This window comes from Urocitellus parryii, chromosome 3 (genome assembly GCF_045843805.1).
Source record: "Urocitellus parryii isolate mUroPar1 chromosome 3, mUroPar1.hap1, whole genome shotgun sequence".
NCBI classification, from domain to species: domain Eukaryota; kingdom Metazoa; phylum Chordata; class Mammalia; order Rodentia; family Sciuridae; genus Urocitellus; species Urocitellus parryii.
In genome coordinates this window covers 153,701,731-153,725,148 of record NC_135533.1, presented here as the reverse complement: position 1 = coordinate 153,725,148, position 23,418 = coordinate 153,701,731, and the positions used below count along the sequence as shown (strand labels likewise).

Below are 23,418 nucleotides of genomic sequence, written 5' to 3'. Positions count from 1 at the left end.
AGAAATACATAGCATATTTCAGTACTCCAAGACTTCCCATAAACACCATACAGGGTTCTACCTCACATCCAAAGAGAAACAATATATTTAATTTATAAGGCCATAGCTTAGTTCATTTTTTTTTCAGTGCTGGGTATTGAACACAGGTTCTTACACATGGTAATCATGTACTATACCCCCAACCCTGTTCATGTCTTTTTAAAAACTTAATGGAAATAGAAACATACAGATTATAATATTTTGCTTCTTTTACTCAATGTTTTGTTTCTGAGATTCATGTATGTTATACATTACTGATTTCTGCTGTTTTAGTGCTGGGGTTTGGTATACACATTATATATATAATGAGAGTGTACTGCAGTTTATCCATTCTGCTGCTGAGGGACATTTGAGTTGTTTTTACTTATGGCTACCAAGAACAAAGGGGTATAGACACGCTTATATATGTCTTCTGGTGGGCACATATGTACATTTCTTTTGAGACATATGTAGGAGTAGAATTGGCTGGCATAAGATAAATTCATGTTCAGCTTTAGATGGTACTACTAAATGATTTTCTAAAATAGTTGCACCAATTTTCACTCCCAGTAGCAGTATTTGAGAGTTCCAGGTATTCTACATTCTAATCAACATTTGGTCTTTTCTTTTTATTTTAGCTAGTTTGGTGTGTGTGTGTGTGTGTGTGTGTGTGTGTGTGTGTGTAGTGTGTGTGCGTACGTGTATATAGTATCTTGTTTTTATTTTATTTTTTAAACTTTTACTTTTTTAATATATATCTTTATTTTTTTAATGTGGTGCTGAGAATCGAACCCAGTGCCTCAAGCATGCTAGGCGAGCGTGCTACCACTTGAGCCACATCCCCAGCCCCAATTGTTTTTATTTTAATATGTATTTCCTTGGTAATTAAAGGGGAGCCCATTTATTTATTTATTTATTTTTTTCTGAGATGGGGGTCTCACTATGTTCCCAGCCTGACCCCGAATTCATAGGCTCAAGTGATCCTCCTGCCTCTCAGCCTCCTGAGTAGCTGGGATCACAGGTGCAGGCTACCATGCATGAATGGAGGCCCTTTAAAAGTTCTCTTTTATGAAATGTCACAGCAGGTTTTTAGGAATAAAGAAGGCCTGCCCCAAAGGCAATGTTGTACACACTCACTGTGGGCCCCTCCAACCCTGCTCCTGCTAATTAGATGGGGAATCTAGGGTAACAATCACATGCCAACCACAGCTAGAGGGTTGACACTCATCAGGTTGACATCCACCTGGTTGCATGAGCATTTTTAAATGAAGTGCTCATTCCAAGAGTTGGGACAGTAGGCCTTGAAGTGGTATCTTAGGTAAAGGTAGACAAGTCAATGTGATAGTACAGAAGTCAGATGAATCTGGTTTCCCTTCCCTTCATTCCTACAAGTTATTTCCTCAAATATAAAGTGAGAACAAAGTGAGATCAAAGTGAGAAAACACTGGCTAAGTGTACAGTCTGGCACCCTGCCGGATGGAAGAAGTATAAGCATTCAGGGACTGTGAGACCTCCCTGAATTAAGGCCCAGAGACAAGTGACTATGGGATCAGGTGCAGAGAGACAAGCCCAGCAGAGCAGTGCCCATGAGGATTGCTGCCTGTTCCTGAGGCACATCTTCCTCCAACTGAACTGGGCTAGATGTTGGGCAGCATGCAAGGGTAGACAACAAGTGGTATTTTTAAAATGACCACTATAGGGGCTGGTAGTATAGCTCAGTGGAGGAATGATTGCCTACCATGTGGAGACACTGGGTTCAATCCTCATCACTGGTTCAAATAAATAAATAAATAAAGTAAAGGTATCGTGTCCATCTACAATTTTTTTTAAAAGACAATTATATCCCTGGTCCTCTCCCAAGCCACCAAGATCAGTCTCTGGGGATCACCTCTACACAGTTTTTTTTCCCTATATGGTAGTGGGGATTGAACCCATGGCCTCCCACATTCCAGGCAAGCACTCTACCACTGAGCAACACATCTATTCCACACACATATATTTTTAAATGCAGCCTTGGCTGTTTCTCACATGTGCCTGGTGTTGAGAGCCTTGAGGTATCTGGTGTCTTCATAGAGGACCAGTACCAGGGCTGAACTAAACTTGTGCCCTGTGCTCACCATGCTAAAACTCAAAGAGTCAGGCAGGACCTGGTCACCTCTCATTCCTAGTGTGTGGGAAGGCTCTTAAAATTAGTGTTACCTATTTAAAACATTTGAGAAACAGAGATAATAATAATGAAGGCTGAATACCACCATTCAGCTTTGCCAAATTGTAACATTCTACAATATTTCATATTTGTTTGAAAAAAGTCATATATAAAATCCAAGTATCTTGTGAACCTTTTCCCACTCTTCCTCCCATCCTCCCTTGAACACTAATAAACGTTGTGACTAGATCCTCAATAAATCTTTATATTTATCACAAGTATAAATTATTATATATATATAATATATGTAATTTTGCTTTGTATGTCTTAACATGTCTTAACAGATCTTGCTGTATATATCCATATGCTACTTAAAATACCTTTAAAAACACTGCTTTTTTAAAAATGTGGATACTAGGGATTGAATTCAGGGGTAGTTGGCCACTGAGCCACATTCCTAGCCCTATTTTATTTTTAAAAAATATTTATTTTTTGGTGTAGATGGACACAACACAATGCATTTTATTTTTATGTGGTGCTGAGGATCGAACCCGGGTCTCGCCCATGCTAGGCGAGTGCTCTACCGCTGAGCCACAATCCCAGCCCCCTAGCCCTATTTTATATTTTATTTAGAGACAGGGTCTCACTGAGTTGCTTAGTGCCTCACCATTGCTGAGCCTGGCTTTGAACTCAAGGATCCTCCTGTCTCAGCCTCCCCAGCTGCTGGGATTACAGGCATGTGCCACCATGCCCAGCTTTAAACACTGCTTTTTTAAAAGGTATTTTTTTAAGTAGCATGGATAAATATTGAGATTGTCCATGTCATATCATGGGCTGTATTTCATTTATTTCTACTGCTTCATGTTTTCACAGCATTTGACTGAACCATGATTTTTTTTTGTTCTTTTGAGATATACATGACAGTAGAGTGTATTTTGACATATTATCCACAGCCATAAATTATGCCATGATATGTTTCTATGTTGAAACAACTTATTTGTTGAATTGTTGGCTCCATAGTTTTCACTTGTTTCTCTGTTGGGTGTTTTGGCTCCTGTGCTGCAGAAGGAATGACAGTGAGAGTTCCAGCCCTGGTTTTCCTGGTACACTCAAGGGAGAATCCCTTGGGTCCTCTCCTGAGGAGGGCGATCACACATCCTTGTTAGCATCCCAGTGGGTAGCTCTGGTGTTTCATTGTTGTGTTGCTTTGTTGATCCCTGTGATCAGTAAAAAGGATCAAAAAAAGTTTCCCCTCTGGCAACCCTCTGCCTAGAGCCTCTGGGGATCCAGGGTACCTCAGAGTTCTTTTTTTATTTCTTAATTTTTTTTTGTAATTGTAGATGGACAGAATGTCTTTATTTTGTTTGTTTATTTTTATGTGGTGCTAAGGATCGAACCCAGTGCCTCATGCCAGCTAGGCAAGCGCTCTGGCACTAAGCTACAGCCCCAGCCCCTTTTTCTATTTCTTATTGATTACAGGAAGTGTTCTTTGTTTATCTCAGATTTCAAGCCATTGTTGGTTACCTACATTGCAAATATCATTTCCCAAGATGTTTGTGTGACTTCTTACTATTTATTTGTTGAATCATTGGCTCCATAGTTTTCATTTGAATAATGTAATCAGTTTCATCAATCTTTTCTTTTGCATTTTTTTTGGGGGGTAGGGTTGTGTGTTGAGTAAGAGAATTCTTTACCCTGAACTTTGAAGATATTTTGCTGTATCTTCTGCTGAAACCTTTAAGTTTTGCTTTTCACATTTAGTCTGTGAAGATACTTGGAAAGGAGTTCTATCTGTCTGTTTTTAGTGCTTGACAATCTAACACTGCCTGGATCCCAAAAGCTCTTTGGTTATTTGAGTTCTAAATGATGTTGCATGCCTGAAATTAGGAGGCTGAGGCAGGAGGATCACAAGTTCAAGGCCAGCCTTGGCAACTTAGCAAGACCCTGTCTCAAAATTAAAAAAAAAAAAAAAAGGGCCTGGGGATGTACAATGCCCTGGGTTCAGTCCCAAGTATCTAAAAAAACATAACCAAACCAAACCCAACCAAAACAGAAGCCTTGGCCCTTTGTCATAGGATTTTCTGGGTGCTGGTCATCATTTGTGAAGGGCCCAGAAGGGAGGCCTGGGACCCTCTGGTGGAGAGATGGTTGGGGCTGGGAGGATGGCTGTACAGATGGATGGAGATAGGCAGGTAGTGTGATAGGCACCCCTGGACATCCATCCTGGAGGAATTTTTGAGTACTGTGGCTTCTGGGTTGGCCAGTGTGGCTTTGCCCGAAGTGATGCCCTTGTTGGGCTTACAGTTGGGGATATTTAGGTAAGGCATGGGCTTTTATTTTCTTGATGGCTTTACTCTTATCAGCATGTGACCTTGGGCAGTAGTGTAGCCCATGGAAGCTTGAGTTTTGTCACCTGTATAGTTTAGCTGACATAGTCTGAACATAGGACTCAGCATGTTCTCAGCATATGCTGTGGTCATTACTATGGGTTTCCTATCCATAGCCACACTTGAAGGAAGATGCTTTTTTAAAAAATCATGGTTCCCTTGACACCTGAGAGAGTACCTGGTTTGTGGTTAGCAGTCAATAAATACTGTTCAGCAGGTTTTATATTATATTTTAAAGGATCATTCATTGTTTTCTGGCTATAATTCACTTATACAATTGATTATTCATTCAATAAATATGTATTGAACCATTGTCTTGTTCCCGTGACGGTGCCTTCAGTTTCCTCCCCTGTAATTCGGAATTTCTGTGGGAGAATGTTTGTAAGGTCTTCCCTCTAATTCTGCGAGATGGTCTGATTTGCTATGTGATTTCCCAGAGTGACCAGCAGGTGGCACCCTAGGACTGAAAACTGTTCCTACAGGGCCCTTGCCCATTCCTTGGAGACCTACTTTTGATGCCCCAAGATAGTGCTGTGTTAGGAGGGGAGAGCCCAGGACCGTCCAGGCAAAGGCCATGCAGAGGCTTCCAGCCCAGGCTTCCCATTAGATCCTGAGTGATCACCAAGGATTTTTCTGTTTTCACCCACTACTCTTCCTATCCCACCCCTGCTCCTGCTAACCCCCTGCGAAAACAGGTCTCATTTTGTGGTCAGGCATTCTGGGGAGAGAGTTCTGGTGCTTAAATTGAGGATTATTTCCTAACTAGATTTTGGGATACAGATGGACACCCCAGGGTCCCTTGGAAGTTTTCCACTACCAGTCCTAGGTGCACTGATTGACCAGGCACACCTGTGAATCTGGCCTGGCTCTTCCTTCTGTTACCCCATCCTTGTGCCAGGCTCTGAGATGCTGGTTTAGCTTTTGTGGCAGTGTGGTGGGATCTGATGTGTCCCTGATCCCAGTACGTGCAGCCTGGGCTTGGGTCAGGCCTTGGGAGTGAAGGTAGGTACCCTTCCTAACCCAGAGGAAAGTACTAGTTCTCCATAGGAGGGACCCTGCCTAAGGAAACTGGCTTCCTGGCTCCAGAAGGGAGCAAGTCTCAGGAGCCTTGGAGAGGCAGGGAACAGATGAGGAGATGTCTGGATGTAGTTTTGATCCCAGGCATTTTGAGGGGTAGGGGACATCCTTAGAGTCATAGCAGTTAGAGGGAAATCTGGGGGTGGTTGTGTCCATGAAGAACTTAAGTTCTGGGAGCAGGCTGCTTCTCCAGGCAGGACTGCTGGAGGAGAAAAGTGGGTATGCCCTCCCTTCAGCAGTGTGCCTCAGCCCCAGGCAGGGAATCCTTCTCTCTCCTTAGCAGCTTCCCAGACACCCAGACATTCAGAGCAAACCCAGTTCCTCCTGGCCCTGACACCATAGTGTAGAGGGAGAAGGAGCTGCCTCAGAAGGGCAGGCTGTTTCTTTCCTTGCCTGCCCTCAGGACAGGGTGCATCAGGGGCCCAGGCACATGCTTGGCCTGACAGTCATTGGTGAGCTGTTGCTCCTTTCCCCAGTCTTAGTGGGGATAATGCCCACCAACAGGGACACTCTGCTTGCTTGGTTCCCAACTTGCTGTACCTGTTAGATGCTTCTTCCCCTCTTTCCTCCCCTTTACCTGATCATGTCAAGCCTGGCAAGGGTCATAGAATCTATCTCCACCATCTCTGTTGGGTAAGGTGGCATTTTCCTTGAGGCTTTCATAATATTCCCAAGTAGTTTGAGACAAACTGTTACAAATGGAATTACTACAGGGATCAGATCCTCCCCAGAGCATGTCTGGGCTGCATTAGCTGGCACTTGCTGATTTGGGACCTGCCTCAGCATTGAGGACCCTTGCCAGGCTCCTTTCAGTGAGATGATATCCCCAGGGTGTCATCTAGCCTCAGTATGGCCCCCTCCTCCTCATGGTGCTATGTAACCTTCCCTGGTACTTGCCCCTCTGCCAGCTGGGCCCATACTCCTATGCCCATTTGTCATGAATGGTTGGCATTGTCCAGGGCTTGGCAGGAACTCTGGGGAGTGTGGACAGATGGAGTGCAGCCACTTGGGCCCTAGGCCTGACTGCGTCACTTGTTACACACCAATGGTGGGATGTTGTCCCCTCTCAGTGTCTGCTTCCTCTTCTGTAAATCAGAACAAATAATCTTGGCTTCCTAGGAGTGTGGGGAAGAGTGAGAAGTCACTGAAGGGAGAGAGGATTACTGTGACCACGGTCATCACCCCACTGTCCCACCTTGGTGACCATACAAGTTATAGGGAAGGATGACAATCTCTCAGGGGTAGGGAGCTACGCATTAGTGTGTCCTGGGAGAGAAGGCTGGGGCTATAATGTAGTAAGATAGGCTAGACATAATCACCAGCAGAGGGCAGGCCAGCTTGGTTGACCCCAGCCCCTCCCCTTCAGCCATCCTCATCCTGCCCTCCCCTGCAAGGCTTTCTGTGGATATTTGCCTTATTGGTCTCTCTTGGATTCTCCAACTCAGCATGTGCCTTTGGAGAAAGATGGTGGGTCAGATGGTGCCCTTCCCTTGAACTGTCCAGTGGTATTTGCAGATACCTCTTCTTATTTTGCCTTGGAGTACTCTAGGAAGTAGAATGTGGGCAGCGATGCTGGGGTGGCTGTGAACTGAAGGTTGGGTGGATCCTGGACTGTGAGGCTGGGAAAGGGCATGTAAAGCAGAGAGATCAGCAAGAGCAAAGGGGCGGGGGGTCTTGTGAGAGAAGAACCAGTGCACACAAGCGGCAGTGGAGGACAGAGCTAAGGAGCCCAGCTTTGAGACCCCAGTATGGGGGTCTGGGAATCTGGGGTTCTTCTGCAGCCTATGGGGAATTGTGGGAAATCTTGTGCTGACTGGGCTTTGAGAACCAGGAGGGAGCTCTTTACTGGGGGAAGTCCTCCTCTGGTCTTTATGCACATCAGCTATGTATTTTTAGGTTAAAGATGCTCACAGTGAAATAACTGTTCTTTTTCAGAGTTGGCATTAAAAAGCACAAACTAAGTGTTAACAATTTTAAGTTACATGTTATTTCTTCTTAAACAAAAGCTCCTTTGGGTTCTTGCTGTTTGGTGACGTGGGGTGGTAGAAAGGGAATCCCCATACTGGATACAGTGGGAATGGGGTGGCCAGAGCCAGGTCCAAGTGGTGGATCTGCACATGTGTGCATGTATTTGTATGCATGAGTGTGTATGCATTTGCATGTGTATACATTCCCAAGAACACAAGCTTGTCAGTAAGCAGTGGGTCCCAGTGTACACTTCTTCCCTAGCACCCACAGGGTTTGCACTACACTTTTATGGGGAGTGATCTTCTTCCCAGTTGCCCTGGGAAGATGATTCAGACCTCAGCAGAAGTCATTTGTAGGGTGAGGGGTCTGGTTAATGGTGCAGCCCAGACTATTACTGGGCAGGGTCCTGAGGGCAATAGGAGGTTCCCCTGGTCTTCAATCTCCTCAAGCCACAGGGCCCTGACAGGTCTCCCCACTCTCACAGCTTCTTTCCTCTCAAGGTTATTCCTGACCATAATTTTAAAACGATTTTACCTAGGGCTGGGGGTGTGGCTTAGTGTTGCAGCACTTGCCCAGCTGGGTTCAATCCTCAGCTCGGGTGGGGGGTATTTATCTAATTGTGTGGAAATGTGGGAGCAGAAGAGGAAGGAAATTCAGTGTGGAAGGTAGCCCCAGCTGCCCGAGACAGCACCAAATTTAGCCATGTACACAGAACACTGGGACAAGATTCGGCTCCATTCAGGGTATTTTATTTTCTTCAAGTAGACAATCTTTGACTTTCATATGATCACCAGTTCCTCTCTTTCCCTCTGTACATCCCTTCAAGTCCTTGGCTGTGATTCTGCACGCTGACCTTGGACACATGGGTACTGAACAAAGGGCGAGAGAGAAGGAGATTTGCTAAGGGCTCTGGAGGTGCCTCCCCTCCCAGCAGCAGGAGTTCTTATTTACACATGGTTCTTGGCCAAGGTCCTTTCAAGGCCAGTGCCCATGGGACAGGAAGGTGCAGAGTGCATGGTCCCAGCAGGGCCTCCCTCAGGCCACAACGCTGGCTGTGCCTTCACAGGAGTCGTAGCAGCTCCCAGCCTATCTCAGGCTCGGGGCCTGCGGGGACTGGGGGTTGCAGGGGAACAATCTCTTGCCTCTCCTTCCTTCACTCAGCAAAGCCACAGATAATTTATGTTTTAAATACCAAGACATTTAGCTATTGTTCATTCGCTCCTAGGTGAAGAACCTTCTTTAAATACATCACATTTATTTTTCTTAAATAAAAACAAAGCAGAAAACTGCACCAATAACAAGAGGACACTGCAGAGGCTTATGTACAACATATGTCCTGCACTAGCCTTGCAGGACTATTCGCCCCAGAATCCTTTGGAGCAGAGGGACAGTGTCATCCGGGTAACGACTTTTACACTCAGCAAGCCAGACACAAAAAGGACCACCTGAAAAAAAATATGTTTTGAAAATCTGCATTTAAAAAAGAATACTCAACTGCATCTGAAATTTCTGTATATTTTTTGTTTTCCTGCGAAACACGATGAGATTTGGCCAAAATTAAAAAAAAAAAGTATGTCAGAGAAGAAAAAACCAGGTTTCAATTTATAAAACATCAGACCAGCAGAAGAAAAACTGGAAACCCAACTGGTCTAAATTGAAGTAAATCGTGCCACTTGTTTTATTGTGTTGATTTTTTGCTGCATATTTTGAAGCTGTTTAAAAAGAGCCATGAGTGGCTGAAGGTCTGGTTAGTGCTGTCACATGGCTCCTCAGGTCCCAGGTCCAGGACAAATGGGGTATAGAGCAGCTGTGTGTAGGGTATGGCCAGCAGGGATGGCCTACAGTCCCTGCTCTAGCCTCACTCCTTGTCATTGGCAAGGTCCTCAGTCCAGAATTCAGGTGGTGAGCTGGCCTTCCTCCAGGCAACAGGGACACAGTTGGCCTGACCTGGTCCCAGCCCTGCTGCCTTTCCTCAGCAGTTGGATGCAGACCTCTGTGCAGAGTGGGGCCAGCTCAGGAAGGCAGAGTGAAGGGGCAGGATGATCTTATAATAAACTTGTGACAACAGCTCTTCAAATCTTGATGAGACCTCAGTGCTTTGGAGAACTCTGCCATCTCCAGGTGTGTGTGTGTGTGTGTGTGTGTGTGTGTGTGTGTGTATGCACGCATGTGCACACGTGTCTAACTACCTAGCAATCTATCCATATATATTTATGTTTGCAGAAATGTGGGGCCAAGGAGGTGGCGGCTGAGGGTTGTGGGGGACATTCTTCAGGCTCCCCATTTCCTGCCCCTGGGTTGGGCTTCTCTAGCACGAGTTGGGGTGTGATACCCCATGGGTTTTACCATAGGCAAGCAGGCTGGGCCTGGCTCCTCAGCAAAGGCCAATGTACTTAAGATTGTTCTGTATAATGACATCTGTCACTGCGTCAAAGACAAACTGGATGTTACTGGTGTCAGTGGCACAGGTGAAGTGGGAGTAGATTTCCTTGGTCTCCTTGTTGCGGTTCAGGTCCTCGAACTGCCGCTGGATATAGACGGCGGCCTCCTCATATGTGTTCTGGCCCTTGTATTCAGGGAAGCAGATGGTGAGCGGGATGCGCCGGATCTTCTCTGACAGCAGGTCCTTCTTGTTCAGGAAGAGGATAAGTGAGGTGTTGATGAACCAGTTGTTGTTGCAGATGGAGTCAAAAAGGCGCAGGCTCTCCGCCATTCGACTCTGGGTGGGGGAAGGAAAGTGCTGGCATTAGCAAGTATAGACCCTAGACTCTCAGTCCTGCCGGGAGGAAGCCTTCCTTAGCACAGGGTCTGCCAGCTCAATTCTGGTCCCCAAGAGAGCACCATGATTTTGTAAAGTCCTTCCTCTCTCAGGTCAGCTTCCTCCCACACTCTGAATCCCATAGCGTTTCCCATGCCTGTCTCTTGCTTGCCCTACATCCATGCACGGAAGCTCAAATCTTCCACATGAGCTGCTATGAGATCATGTCTCCTTTAAGTCAGGGTTTTGTGCAGTCCTTTGAAATTTTGATCCTGCTACATGGTACTTCTGAAGGGGCAGCCTGCACATCTGTAACCAAAGAATTCTGAGCTAGGAATGAAATGCCTGCCCTGCACCAGGCTCCTCTCCCCACCTTACCTGGCTTTTATACATTGCTAAAGGCTTCCAGCCCTGCTGTATATTGAGGGCAGGATCCTGGCCCTAATGCCTGGTGGCCTGGACTGAGCAGGTAGGCTTGGCCCATGTAGAGAGCAGAAAGATGGCATTCAGGATAGAGTGGTGACCAAATTATAGAACACGGCCCTATTCACCACCCATCTTCGCCTCTCTTCTTTCTGAGGACCTTGAGTAACTCTGGACTTCAAGCAATATAATGCTTTTGTCTCCCCAATCTACCACAAAACTGACAATTCTCACTTCTAAAAGAAATAACTACTGAGAACTACAAGAACTCCTACCTGGAATTACTGCTGGTGAAAGTTGTCCTCATTTTAAGATAAATTGAACCAGCTAAAAGTCCAGACAAGTCTGGTTCCAGTTTAATTAAGAAGTAAGGCTTTGGGGCTGGGGATGTGGTTTAAGTGGTTGTGCGCTCGCCTGGCATGCGTGCGGCCCGGGTTCGATCCTCAGCACCACATACAAACAAAGATGTTGTGTCCGCCGAAAACTAAAAAATAAATATTAAAAATTCTCTCTCTCTCTCTCTCTCTCTTTAAAAAAAAGAAGTTCTCTGCCCTTGTCCAAGTTAAAGATTAAAAAGCCAATTGATATTAGACTTAATAAACCAAGTAATCATATTCTAATCTCTGATAGAAATATTGAAATCTCTGAAAGAATATATAACTTCCATACAAATTAGGTGGAAATGCAGTAAAAATAATAAAGTCAATAAATATAAATTTACATTTAAAAAAAGATGTAAGGCTTTGGATTGAAGGTCTTTTCTGACCAGATTTTATCACCATTGACCATGGCATTGCAATGTAGTTGGCATTAACAGTGCAGACATGAGACACCAATATCACCAATGACTGCAGTAATAATAAATGACAACTACAGATGGACATGAGGTGATACCTATTCAGTCCTTACACCTTCTTATTCCCATTGTACAGATGAAGAAACTGAGAGCTAGAGAGGCAGGAAATGTGTTCCATGTCCCTTGGTTAGGATCTCTAGGCTTGCTGCTCTTGTAGGTTGGATCCAAGGGAGGTCACCCCAGGGGTAGCCGGGAGGATGCCTCACAGACACCCTGATTTCTATGTCCATCTGGGAGACCATGTTTTCCAAATCTAATCTTGTTCCTTCTTTAGATGATCTCAGAATACAAACTGAAAAGTGGGTAGCCTCAGGTCAGGTGTAGGTGTAAGTGACCTTACTGTAGAGAGAATTATGAGGCAGGGCTCCAATCACAGCAGTGCCCTGGGGAACAAGCACCTCCACAGTTGAACCGGATATGATGTTCCCAAAGGTGAGATCAGTATTGGTCTAGGAATGTCACGTTCTACTGGGAGAGTAATTAGCTCTAATTACTGGAAGCTACATTGTAAGGATAATGTGGAAACAGACCTGTCACTTCTCATAGGAATGTTATAAGTGGAGGCTATGTTTCTGACCCCCAATACTGCATCAGCTATGGTCATTAACACATATTCATTGAGCAGATGCTCGCTGAACATATTCTGAACTCATGGGCCACTGACAGGTCCACGTGTCTGGCGATGGGCCCTAGAACTGTGAGCCCTGGGGCTGAGGGAATAGAGGAGCCATTTAGGGGTGGGCTGGTGGTATGAAGAGGATAGTCTGGTCATTAGCAGGTTGTGGTCATGGGGTTGAAGGGTGGACAGACAAGCACATTGTGGGAGTAAGGGCCTGGCTCAGGCTCCCTGAATCCTGCTGGATCACCTGGGGTGAGAGTTAGCATGGATTCTGCATCCAGCTTAGCCCAGCTTCTTGGGCAGGAAGAAGAATGTAGCCAAGAAGAGAAGTAGGGGGGCTGGGGATGTGGCTCAAGCGGTGTGGACACCAGAGGGAACCACTCCAAGGATGGTGTCAGTGATTCAGAAAACAGCTTATTCTTTGTCTCCAAGAATCGGGGCAAGTCTAGTGTGGGAGAGGTATGTACATGTGTTTTTCTCATTGCAAAGTAGCAGAGAAGTAAATGGTGATTGGTGGATGTTTAGCTGGTTCTATTGGCTGGCTGTAGGAGGCAAGTGGGGGTGCCTCTGGCCCTGTGCTCTGTAGGGAAGAGTCCCACCCAGGTCCAGAATGCAGGAGGCTGGGTAGCTCACATGGTGGGTGGGATTGGGACACAGGGAGGTGATGTTGACAAGTGTTGAGGGTACAGGATCCTGGGATCTTCAGGGCCTCACCTGGGCACAAGGGTAGTTGTCTCTGGAATCCTGTGCTGTCACAAAGAGGCCATTTAGTTAAGCTTGGAACACCCAGTTCCAGAGAGCACTGAGGCTGAGCAGCTGTCCACCATGTGCCTTTTTGGTTAGGGTTGGCCTCAGGGCTAGAGTGCTTGCCCAGGAGTGACACCCTGTAGGGTGCCAAGTGTACTGTGCTCAGAGTGACCCTTTGTGTGTCAAATCAGCTCAGATAACTGGCCATTAGAATTCAGTTCTATGAGATGTTATGTTTCTCCCCTTTCCTGGCTTCAGCTGATGTTCCTTGGAGCTGTCCAGCTGGAACTCTGGAGACCTTACCCAGCACCCCTCCATGCTTCCCTGTCCCTGAAGTTGAGTCCCCATTCCCCATAGACCCTCCTTGTGCTTTGGGGTTTGACCTTGATGGACTTTTCTAGATCTCCCTGCCAAGCTCCCTACTCTAATCACTCTGTCATTGCAGGTGTGCAGTATCCCCGTCTTCACAGAGAAGAGGCCTTTCTGTACCACATTGCCCCAGCCAATTCCAATAGGATGCTTGGCCAAGTGTCCCTCTGAGCATCCATTTCTCCCTCCCTTTCCCCTGATGTCCCTAGGACCATCATATTGTTGGTTGTAGAATGTGGTCATATACCCCATGGAAGGTGTTTCAAGTCACTGAGTCTGTGGATCTTCCAGGGCTTTGAGTTGTCACTACAAGATGGTTTAAAGGGCAAATGGTCTGCCAGATACCGAACCCTAAAGCCTGGTGTTGGTAGGGTGTTGGACACTGATCCTCTTTTGAAGAGTCCAGTTGCTCTCTCACAGCCCTACTGGCTTCTTGGGGAAGGGTCCTGGGATGTATTAGCTGACCTGGGTCCCAGACCTTTCTATCAACAAACTGCATGGGAATTCTGGGCATATAAGCTGTTTGTTCATGATGGCCACATGGATCTACTGTAGTGACCTGGGGAAACCTGGATCAGTTTGGTGTTCCTATGAAGTCAGCCCTAGTCTGGGCACAGGATGAGACACTCCCTCTCTCCTCAAAGACACCTCTCCCAAGATCTCCCTATCTCCAGGTTCCATCACACCCCATGCAAATGTAAGGCTTTACAGCTGGGCCCTGCATCAAGCCCCTGAGGTTTTTTGGGGTCTCCCTTTGTTGCTAGATTGGACTAAGTCCACTATGCATGCATCTCTCTGGTCTGGGCCTGGAGATTTGTGGCTGCAGCCTTTGTCTGGTGGCCAACTGGCTGTGCTGCTGAGAATATCTCTGGATCCACTGCTCTCTTTTGCTTTAAAGCCTGTGGGGAGGCCACTGTCTACCTCCTGTCTTCAAGGAGCTTAAGACACATAATGGTGATGGAGAAGGAAGACAGAGAAGGGAAGCCAGACAGAACCCAAGCAGGCAGTGCAGGGGCTCCTTCTTGGCAGAAGCCCAGAGCAGGAGCAGGTGGAGGAGGTGTGAGTCATCTTTGCTCACACTCACAGGGCTGGGCTCATGGGCTTCCTCAGGCAGTCCCAGATACTGGCTGTTGCCTGCTAGAATCCTTTCTCCTCAGTGGAAGTGACTCCTGGGAGCAGGGTCTGTGTTTGGCTCATCCAACACCAATCATAGTCAACTTACATGGATAAAACAGATGTGCCCATGGTTCTGCTGCCCACCAGGAAATGGCAAGTGAAGAGGATCCAGCTACTTTCAGTGTTCTGATTGCCCTCAGATCTTTCCCAGCATTCAGATGCTGGGATGCAGTAACAGTAGCTGCCACCCAGGCCCAGCTGCCCCTCCCTCTGCTCAGCTTAGCACCTGACTCTTAGCAGACGCAATGCTGTTTCCATGACAACTGGGGAAGACGCCTCCATCCTCACACAGTAACACAGACCAAAGGAAAGAGGAAGCTGCTGGTCCTTGAGCTGGGGCAGGTTCCTAGTACAAACTACCATTCATCCACTTGGGATAGTAAGAGAGGGCTCTGGAAGTTGGAGGGATCTGGCCCTCCCTCAGTTCCTTTAAGGCCCTGGCTCACTCTGCCCTAAGGGAGAGGGTCATGGGCAGAAAAGAGGGGAAGTCCTTCTGCTCCTCCTAGCTGGAGCACCCATGGGTGGGGTGGGCCTCTTGGTGAGAGGGAGGCACAGGATGCTGTGGCATCTGTGAAGGAACTGAAGGAGCACTAGATGGAGAACTCCAGGGTGTGTCTCACTCTTGTCACCCTGAGGTCATTTTTGCCCTGGCTTCTACGTGTGAGTGTGTGTGTGTGTGTGTGTGTGTGTGTGTGTGTGTGTGTTGGGGACGGGGTGGCTACCATAATGCCCTCCAGCTCTGTTCCTTTCAAGAAGCGGCTGTAAGGGACTCCCAGACTTACCAGGGAGAGGAAGCCACAAGAGACTCCTGCAACTTTCCATTTTACAGATGCAGAACTAGGCCTTTCTACCTGGCCGACCACCCCTGCCCCAAAGAGAGCCCCAGATAGTCCAAATCACTCCTCAGGTCTGGTCATCTCCCCAGTGATACTGGCCTTAGGAAGCTGAGAGGTGTCTGGAGACAGAGCCAGATGTGGGGTCACTTCCAGTCCAATCTGGTTAGCATTCCCCTCTTCTTCCTCCAGCAAACCTAAAATTGCTGCCCTGAAGAATTGGATTAATAAGGCTAATGCCTTGGTGGCCCCCAGATCTACTCTGCAGGGACAGCACAAAAGGGCTAGGTTAATAGCCAGGCTGGGAGAAACAGGGGTGAGCATGGTCTGCTCCTGCTACCTCTGGGACCTTCCTATGCTCAGGGCATTCTTCCTCAAGGTGGTAACTTCCCTTCAGCTGCCCAGGGTGGAGCAGCCTCACCCACTCACCAAGCCTGACCCTGAGGCCCCTTCACTCTTCTGCCCCTGTGGTTCTATTGGTATTTAGGATGCTGATGTAGAAAGGCATGGCCCTGCCTACATGGAGGGCTGTTCTGGCTCTAACCAACTTGGCTGTTGGCCCCTATTCCTGCCTCTCTACCACCAATCCCAGCTACTCCATGACTCCCGGTTCCACATCTTGCTTCCCACCTGCAGCCACGGTCTTCCCAAGAATAGGCCCTGGGTATCCCTACTCTCAGGTCCCCTTGGTCAGACTTGCCCTTGGCTTAGTGCTCATCCCTTCCATCTGATCCCTTCTTTATGGCTTACTTCAGTTTTAGGCTCTCCGAGTAGAGTATCTGAGTCAGCCTGGAAGGATGGCACCTGGGCCCTTAGCAAGGCAGGATACAGCAAGAGAGGTTAGGGGGCCAGAATGAGGGGTTGTGGAGGCAGCCCACTCTGAGCCTCTGACCACCAGAAGGGCAGCTCCTAGAGGAGCTATTTTGTTGCCAGGCCCAGTGTGGGCCATGGTTCTCTCTGAACTCCACTTTACCCCAGTCTCAGGTCCTAGTAGCTGTGAAACAGCAGTTATTCTGGGTAACTGAAAGGAGTCACAATAAAGACAAGGTCAACAAATATTAACAAGGAGGGTGGAGCCCAGCATCTCCTTCCCACCCACCCACCCACCAGAATTGACCAATCCACACAAAGACCCTGCTCCTTCTAAGAGGACACATGGACCTGAGGCTGAGATGCAAGCCCAGATTTCCTAGAAGCTTCAGCTGACCTTTTCTCTGAACCCAGGTGGTCACTCCTAGATAGTTTTTAACCTCTTGCTGTGTGCAGATTTTTCTCTTGCCTTGAGGGACAGAGAGGAGCAAGGAAAAGTCCTGGCTTCAGAGAACTGAGTCCCCTAGAGGAGGGATACACATGCAAACCCTCTGTCCAGGAAGGCAGACGAAACAAACAAAAGGGCTGGCTAGTACAGTGGCTACCAAACTGTGTAAACAGAGTAGGTGCCACAGAGGGCCACACCAGGGATGGGCTGCTTTGCCAGAGGCCATCTAGGCCTTGGCACAGTCCATGGGGTGTGGTGCAGAGGGCCTAGTGACAGGCTGTGGCCTCTGCCTGTGTTCTCTCCCATGGTGGCACCTGTAACACTTGGGGAGTCTATGTTGCCACTTTTGTTCCTCACTGGGACCCACCTCCATGCATGTGCTCTGTGTCCACTCACTCCCCTATATTAGGCCGCTAGACTTCTAGTCTCCTTAACACATATGCCTCAACCACAGGGTTTCCTCTTTACCTGGAGGCCTTTGCCATGCTGACCTCCCTTGGGTCATGGTGGATGCTGGGCTCCACCCCCCACCCTAGATTGCTCTTCCTCTGGTTTCCATAGCTGGTTGGTTCACCGACTCCCATTTCTGAGGTACCCTTTCATCATGACCTCAACTCTTTTTAAAAATACTGTGCTGCTTTTAATACCATTGGACTCGTTTCCCACCCCCCCAGTTCTCAGTTTATTTGCAGTTCTCACCTAAAATACCTTTTAAAGTTCTGAATATGAGTTTATATATCTTGGAACTTTACCTATGGGAACTGCTTTGAGACCTAAAAGTAGATTCCATCAGAGAATATTTATATTTGCTTCCTTCTAAAACAAAAAATAAAGTAGACCCTGTTCTTGTTATTGCTCATCATCTGCCAGCGAGCACAGGTCTGTCCATCTGGGGGCTGCTTTCACCAACTTGAGGTAAATGGCAGGCAGGGCCAGATGGTGTGTGTTAGGCATTCAGAGTGGCAGCTGTTGTGGGGCCAGGGGTGAGAGGAGGCGTAGGTGCCCCAGGCCTCTTGCACAGGTGCAGCTACCGATGGATTTGGCCCTCAGGTAGTCAACTTGACAGAAGAAACAGAAAAGGCTTGATAAGCAGGTGTTCTTCCAGCTCTGAAGGATCGGGAATTGTCTGATCTTGTATCTTGGTGGGTGAAACTTTGGGTTTAATTTTTGTAACTTAGCATCCTCTGGCCAATCCCCTTGTGTTCTGTGTGCAGAGACCCCAGGACCCAACTCCACTGCTGTGCTCCCCTAGATGGGTTTTCCTTGCTGGGAACACTGTACTGCCCAGCTGCCAGGCTACTGTACAACCCACCCCAGATGCCAATGCCACCTGCAGATAGCCTTAGATCCACAAGACCCATTGGGTTCAAGTAGTGAGTGGCACAGAAGGATTAGCAACTGGGGGCTACACTTCATAAAATGAGACACTCCTGGGTCTCTGGTTTTCTTGGGGCCCTCAATTTTTCTTCAGGGCCACTGCTCTCTTCCCTCATCTGATGCCTCTTACTGTCACTTTCTCTTCTCCTCATCCCTACCCACCTCCACCCATTGCGGGAACCAGCCCAGGAAGGGAGGGAGGACAGGTGCACCCATTTTGTAGAGCACTTAGCTCTGTAGGCCTCAGGCAGTGACAGATGGGGCTTCTTTGCCATGGCAGTTGGGTAGAGATGAGTCCAGAAGTCAGAACCTCTGCTTGCTTGTGTATATTGCTACCCCCAACCCCCGCCCCAAACAACTATGCCCAGTGATAAGTGCAATGCTCATAGTAACAGCACAGGCCAGGCCTGCCACTTCAAACAGCAAGGACTGTTTAAACAAGATAACAGTCTGCCAGTAAAGCCATAACTCAGGCCCTAATAGCCTGGAAAGCCCTTGTTCCGAACCTACCAGAAATGGTGGAGAGCTACTTCCTGTCTCATGCAGCAGTTCAGCTTGTCTGCCTCTTATTTGCCTGTTCAACATGGAGTGGGCCAGGGTGACTCTAAATGACAGCAAGGGATATAGACTCCCAACCCTGCCCAGTGGATAGCCAAGGATAATCAGGATGTAGTGGAGGGGCTTCCAAGTCAAGAGGCCCCTGGTTTTGGGCAACCTGTTCTTGAATCCAAGTTCCCTCATCTGTGTGGTAGAGAGGGGTTAGAGACTGTGTGCAATGTACTGGTATGCATTTCCTTTGATTCTGTTGTCAACTACCACACATCCCTCTCCACAGCTCTGAACCCACAATGTACCTTGTGAATGAAGTCCTCAAGAGCTGGGTGAGGGACTTGGAGTTGGGGTGCTTGGCCAGCCTGAACTGGGCAGTCTCAGTGGACACAGATGGCCTATTGACAACCCTGGACTATTGTCGAGCCAGAGCCTTACCTACTTACCTACTCTAGGGTGAGTTATAAATGGCACTGAACCCAGAACTTTCTCAAGTCCCAGTGGGGCTTCACCACCTGACAGGGATTTCTAGGAGTTTGAAGGCAGCTGCTGGACACTGTGCTCTGTCAAGTCTGTATGTTGGCAGCAGTGGCCTCTTAGTACAGGCCCAGCATCTCATCCATCCCCCCATTTTGCTTTTTGTCCTCAATGGATCTCAGAATCAATGACTGGCTAGATCTTGGTCTGATGAGACCCTTTCTTTGTTGGTCAAAGTCCCTGGGAAGCAAAGCCCAGGGTGTGACACAGGCAGTGGGAGTCACATGCAGGGAGGGAATGATTTAGGAATACTCTAAGGCTTCCAGTGCTGGGAGAGCAAATTCCCACAAGATTCTGGGAGCATCTGCTTTGAAAGGGCTTGGAGCCCCAGTGTCCTGTTCCATTTCATACCCAGCAGGCCAGCAGCACTATGGGATGAAGCTCCAGCTGCAGGTCATGCTGGAACTCACATGTTTTCCCATCCTACAGGGAGGGGCACCTCTTTCAAAGTCCCAGTTTGCCTTTGCTTCAGCTGAAATGAGAATTGACTCCTATTTATTTCTGTGCTAAATCTTGCTGGCTTGATTTAAGTCCCCTTGCTGTCAGTCACTGACAGGAAATTAGTAGACAACAGGAAACAGGTGCCGGGTAGACTGGAGGCTGTTAACACAGACACAGACCTGTGCAAGGAAACTGTAGTTCATGAAGTCCCTCCTATCTCAGCTTCACAGGACCTTCTGGGATCTACAGCCTAGTAATGTTCAGTGAGGTGAAAATTCTGCACTGCTGGCTACTGGGGCTGCAGCCCCAGCTCATACCTGTAGGTGCCAAGGCTTGTGAAACCATCTGTAGTAGGCCTAGGCCATTCCTGTGACGGACCTGAGAAATTGGGGTAAGGAGGAGAGATCCCAGTGGGGAACCTGTGTTTGTAGCCTATAAAATGGATTTCTACAATGCTCATATCCTTTATGGAAGAAAAAAAAGTAATTGGATCATTACTGGCCTAACCCAGCATCTCCAACTATAGGAACAGTAAGGCTGGAGCAAACTAAGACTCTATCTAAAATCTAGTTCAAGTGTTGAAGCCTCTCTTGAGAACAATGACGTGTGTGTGTGCGTGCGCGTGCCACACAATCCAGATGTGACTTACTTCCTGGCTCATAGGCATGCCACATCAGGGGCCTGGAACCTGGGGATGTTTGCTCCTATCTCCAATACCCATAACTGCATGTGTGGTAAGCTGCTCAGAATGCAGCAGTTACCCAGCTGTGAGAGCTGGTGTGTTGGCAGATGGCCTAGGCAGGCCTAAAGATTCAAAATGGTCCCTCTGGAGTTGTCTGAAGGGTGAGGCAGGATAAGAGCATCTAGGATGAGGCTTTTGTCTTACCTCAGAAGCTGCTCTAGGAGAAAAAACTTTTGCATCCCTGGCCAAAGACTTGGTCATCAGATGTGCAAAGTTGCCAGGAGGTCATGTAGGGAGGCTGGTGCATTGTACAGTCACTTCCAAACCTTACAGTAGAGGATCATCATGCCTGTGATGTCCCCAGGCTGAGGACTCCTGGTCTGTCTTGTCATCTTTGGGCCTCAGTGGGAACTAATGCCTGGGCCAACTCTAATGACTTTTTGAGATGAACCTTCTGGTCAGTGATAAAGTTTTTGACCCAAGAATACCCTCAAAGATGTTATGTTTATACTGTAGGCTGTATCTCTTGGCATGTTGTACAAGCCATGAAGTAGGCTGTGAGCAGTGATTTAAAAAACAGATGAGAAAGCAGAGTACCCCATGCTTGGTGCTATTACTGTCATGGACACACCCCATATTTACATGGTTCTTGGCAGCTTGAAAGCACTAACCCAGGCCAGCACCTTCTGAGTTCTCAGCTTCACCAAGGATGACTATCCTCTGCCTTCTTTATAAGCAGGTGCCTGAGCCTGCACTCTTCACTGGGAGGATGCTTTCACCCTTTAGTCACTCAGCTTAGGCATTGCTACCTCTTGGGTGGGTCTCTAAACACCCCACCACTCTTCCATTCTTCTTCTCACCTACATCTCCATGGCCGTGTAAGCCCTGTGTAAGGGATGCAGTGACGGGGAGAGAAAGAGACAGCTCAGGGTGCCACTCATGGCTCAGAGGCCACAGTCTAGGAAGTACTGCTCCAAACCTTATTGTATGGGTATGCAGTGGGGTGTCTCTAGCCCTCTATGATGCTAGGCCCCAGTAACTTAGTAAGAGGTAGCTGTCCCTCTGGGGACCCAGGCTCAGCTTCAGCCACCTGTGCCTTGGCCTGCTTTATAGTGGACAGGCCTTGTTGGGCCTCATGCTGTGTGTGGGCTCAGATCACTCACTTTCCTGCAGATAGGGCTCATGGCTGTCTCTGAGAGAAATATTAAATGGCTGGCAGGCTCAATAGCAGGCAGGTACCATGTTCCCATCAATTCTTTGACAATTACCACAGTCTTCTCAACTACTCCAAACCAGGCAAGGGTACCTATTGTATGGGTGAGGCCAATGGGGTTGGGAGAGGCTCATCGCCCTGCTGAGCCCCCTCAGGGTCTACACTCCAAAGCAGACACTTCCCTCTGTCATAACACCACACCAAGCACAGGCACAAGTAATAGTAGATAACAACCCTGTCTTTTTGTGCTCAGGCTTGGCCATGATCATAGAAGGGAAGAAGAAAATGCATCATTACAGGCTTTCTGTCCATTTCTTCTATAAGCACCTTTTTAACCTTGATCTGTAACCAGTCCCACTTTACAGTTGAGAGGGGCAAACCTAGACAAGCTTGTCTGTGCTAAGGCAGAGCCAGGTTGGGTCTGACCTGGGGCTGTGCCCTCTTCTGAGGTCTCATCCTCAGGCTCCAAGAGAAGCAGGAGATGTGCCTGGCTTCATGTAGTTCAGTTGTTTTTCTATAGTTTCTGTCCTGCTGGCCATAGGTGGGAAGCCACCAAAGACCCACAGGTTGCCTTGGTTAGTATTTCCAGTGTCTTGGAGCCCTGGGACAAAAAAGCCAGGGCCTGAGGCTCTTCAGGAATGTTGAGCAGGTCACAGGTTTTCCAGCTTTCACTTGTCGCTGCTTTTGGAAGGCCTGAGAGGAAGGGACTTGCCCATGACCACTCTCTGGCTGGGCTAAATTGCCCTGAAGGCTCCGAGTCTCCTGGGTCAGGATGTTGTTCAGCTTCTCCCTGGGTTACCACAGGCCAGGTAAAGGTGTGTGGGGCTAGCCTCATTGGTAAACCTCAGGCCATGGGGTCTGGGGCCCTGGAAAGACCGTCCCAGGTTTTATTATTAATGAAATTAGACAAAGTGTTGGAGCCAAGGAGGCATTTACCACGGGTACAATGAAGACCATATTAGCATGACATGTGGCCCAAGCTCCTGTGACCAGCACTTACCTCCTGCACAATTTGGAGACACATGTAGGGAGAAGGGACTTTTTTCACTCTGACTTGGTCAATGCTGGATGTCTCTCTCAGGGCCCAGTGCCCTCCCCTGGCTAACTGCCATTCTAATCCCTCCAGAAACTAGACAGTAGGAGCCTGTGGGCCGTGGGGAGCTCCACAGAGGCTCTGTGTAGAAAGCCCTGTGCCCTGTCAGCACAGACATCTTTCTGCCCCATAGGTGAACCCCAGGTATCCTGCTCTCATTCCTACCCCTCTCCTGTTGTTCAGGGCCAGCAACAGAACTCCCCTGAGTAGAATCCCCAATACACAGGAGGTGACACCAGGTCATCGAGGCCCACAGTACCCTCAGCCTCCACCCTCAAGTCTGTTCTTGATAAGTGGAAAAATTGTTTTTCCGTTCTTAGATTATACAAATCCCTTAAAACAATAATAATCAGTGTCTTAAAACTCAGAGCTGTTCTGATGTGTGCATAATGAGCAGGGCTAATGCGCTCAGGAAATTAATTACCTACTAGCCAGGGAAGGCTGAACAGATGCAGGGTGGGGAGCCATTCAGCCCTGAGGTTTGTGGTACAACCTGAGAGGGGCATCTTTGTGAGTATCTAATGCAATAGTCTGGTAAGCAAAAAATGCAGACTGGGAATGAGGCACAGGTCAATTCCAACTCTATCACAGTGTGTTCTGGCAGCACTGCTGGCATGGGCAGTGTTAGGGATTGGATGTGGCACCTGGGACCTGACCCTACCTGGTCCTTCCCTGCCCCTGATGCAGAGTGCCTGACAGGGCCAGCTCTCCCTGAAAGATGCTGTGCACAGTACTGCATTCTCCATGACCCCAAGAGTAGCCCACAGCCTTAGGGCTGGATTCTGTAAGGTCCAGATCAGATCACACCCTGTCTTCATCCCAGCTCCAGATGTCTAGGCCCTCTTTTCTCTTTCAAGTTGGTCGCTGGGGCAGAAGAGGTCCTTCCAGCCT

The 23,418-nt window shown here is 48.0% G+C and overlaps 2 protein-coding genes across 4 annotated transcripts in view; one reads left to right on the top strand and one right to left on the bottom strand.

The window, feature by feature from the left end:
- Positions 1–23,418, top strand: part of Rsph14 (radial spoke head 14 homolog) — a 70,244-nt gene that overhangs the window by 6,077 nt on the left and 40,749 nt on the right. The window lies entirely within an intron of this gene.
- Positions 8,344–23,418, bottom strand: part of Gnaz (G protein subunit alpha z) — a 46,685-nt gene continuing 31,610 nt past the window's right edge. For all 3 annotated transcript variants that reach the window (XM_026412544.2, XM_026412545.2, XM_026412542.2), the window contains one exon: positions 8,344–10,315. In XM_026412544.2, coding sequence (XP_026268329.1) covers positions 9,971–10,315 — 345 coding nt within the window. In that variant the 3' untranslated portion in view covers positions 8,344–9,970. The remainder of the gene's footprint in view (positions 10,316–23,418) is intronic.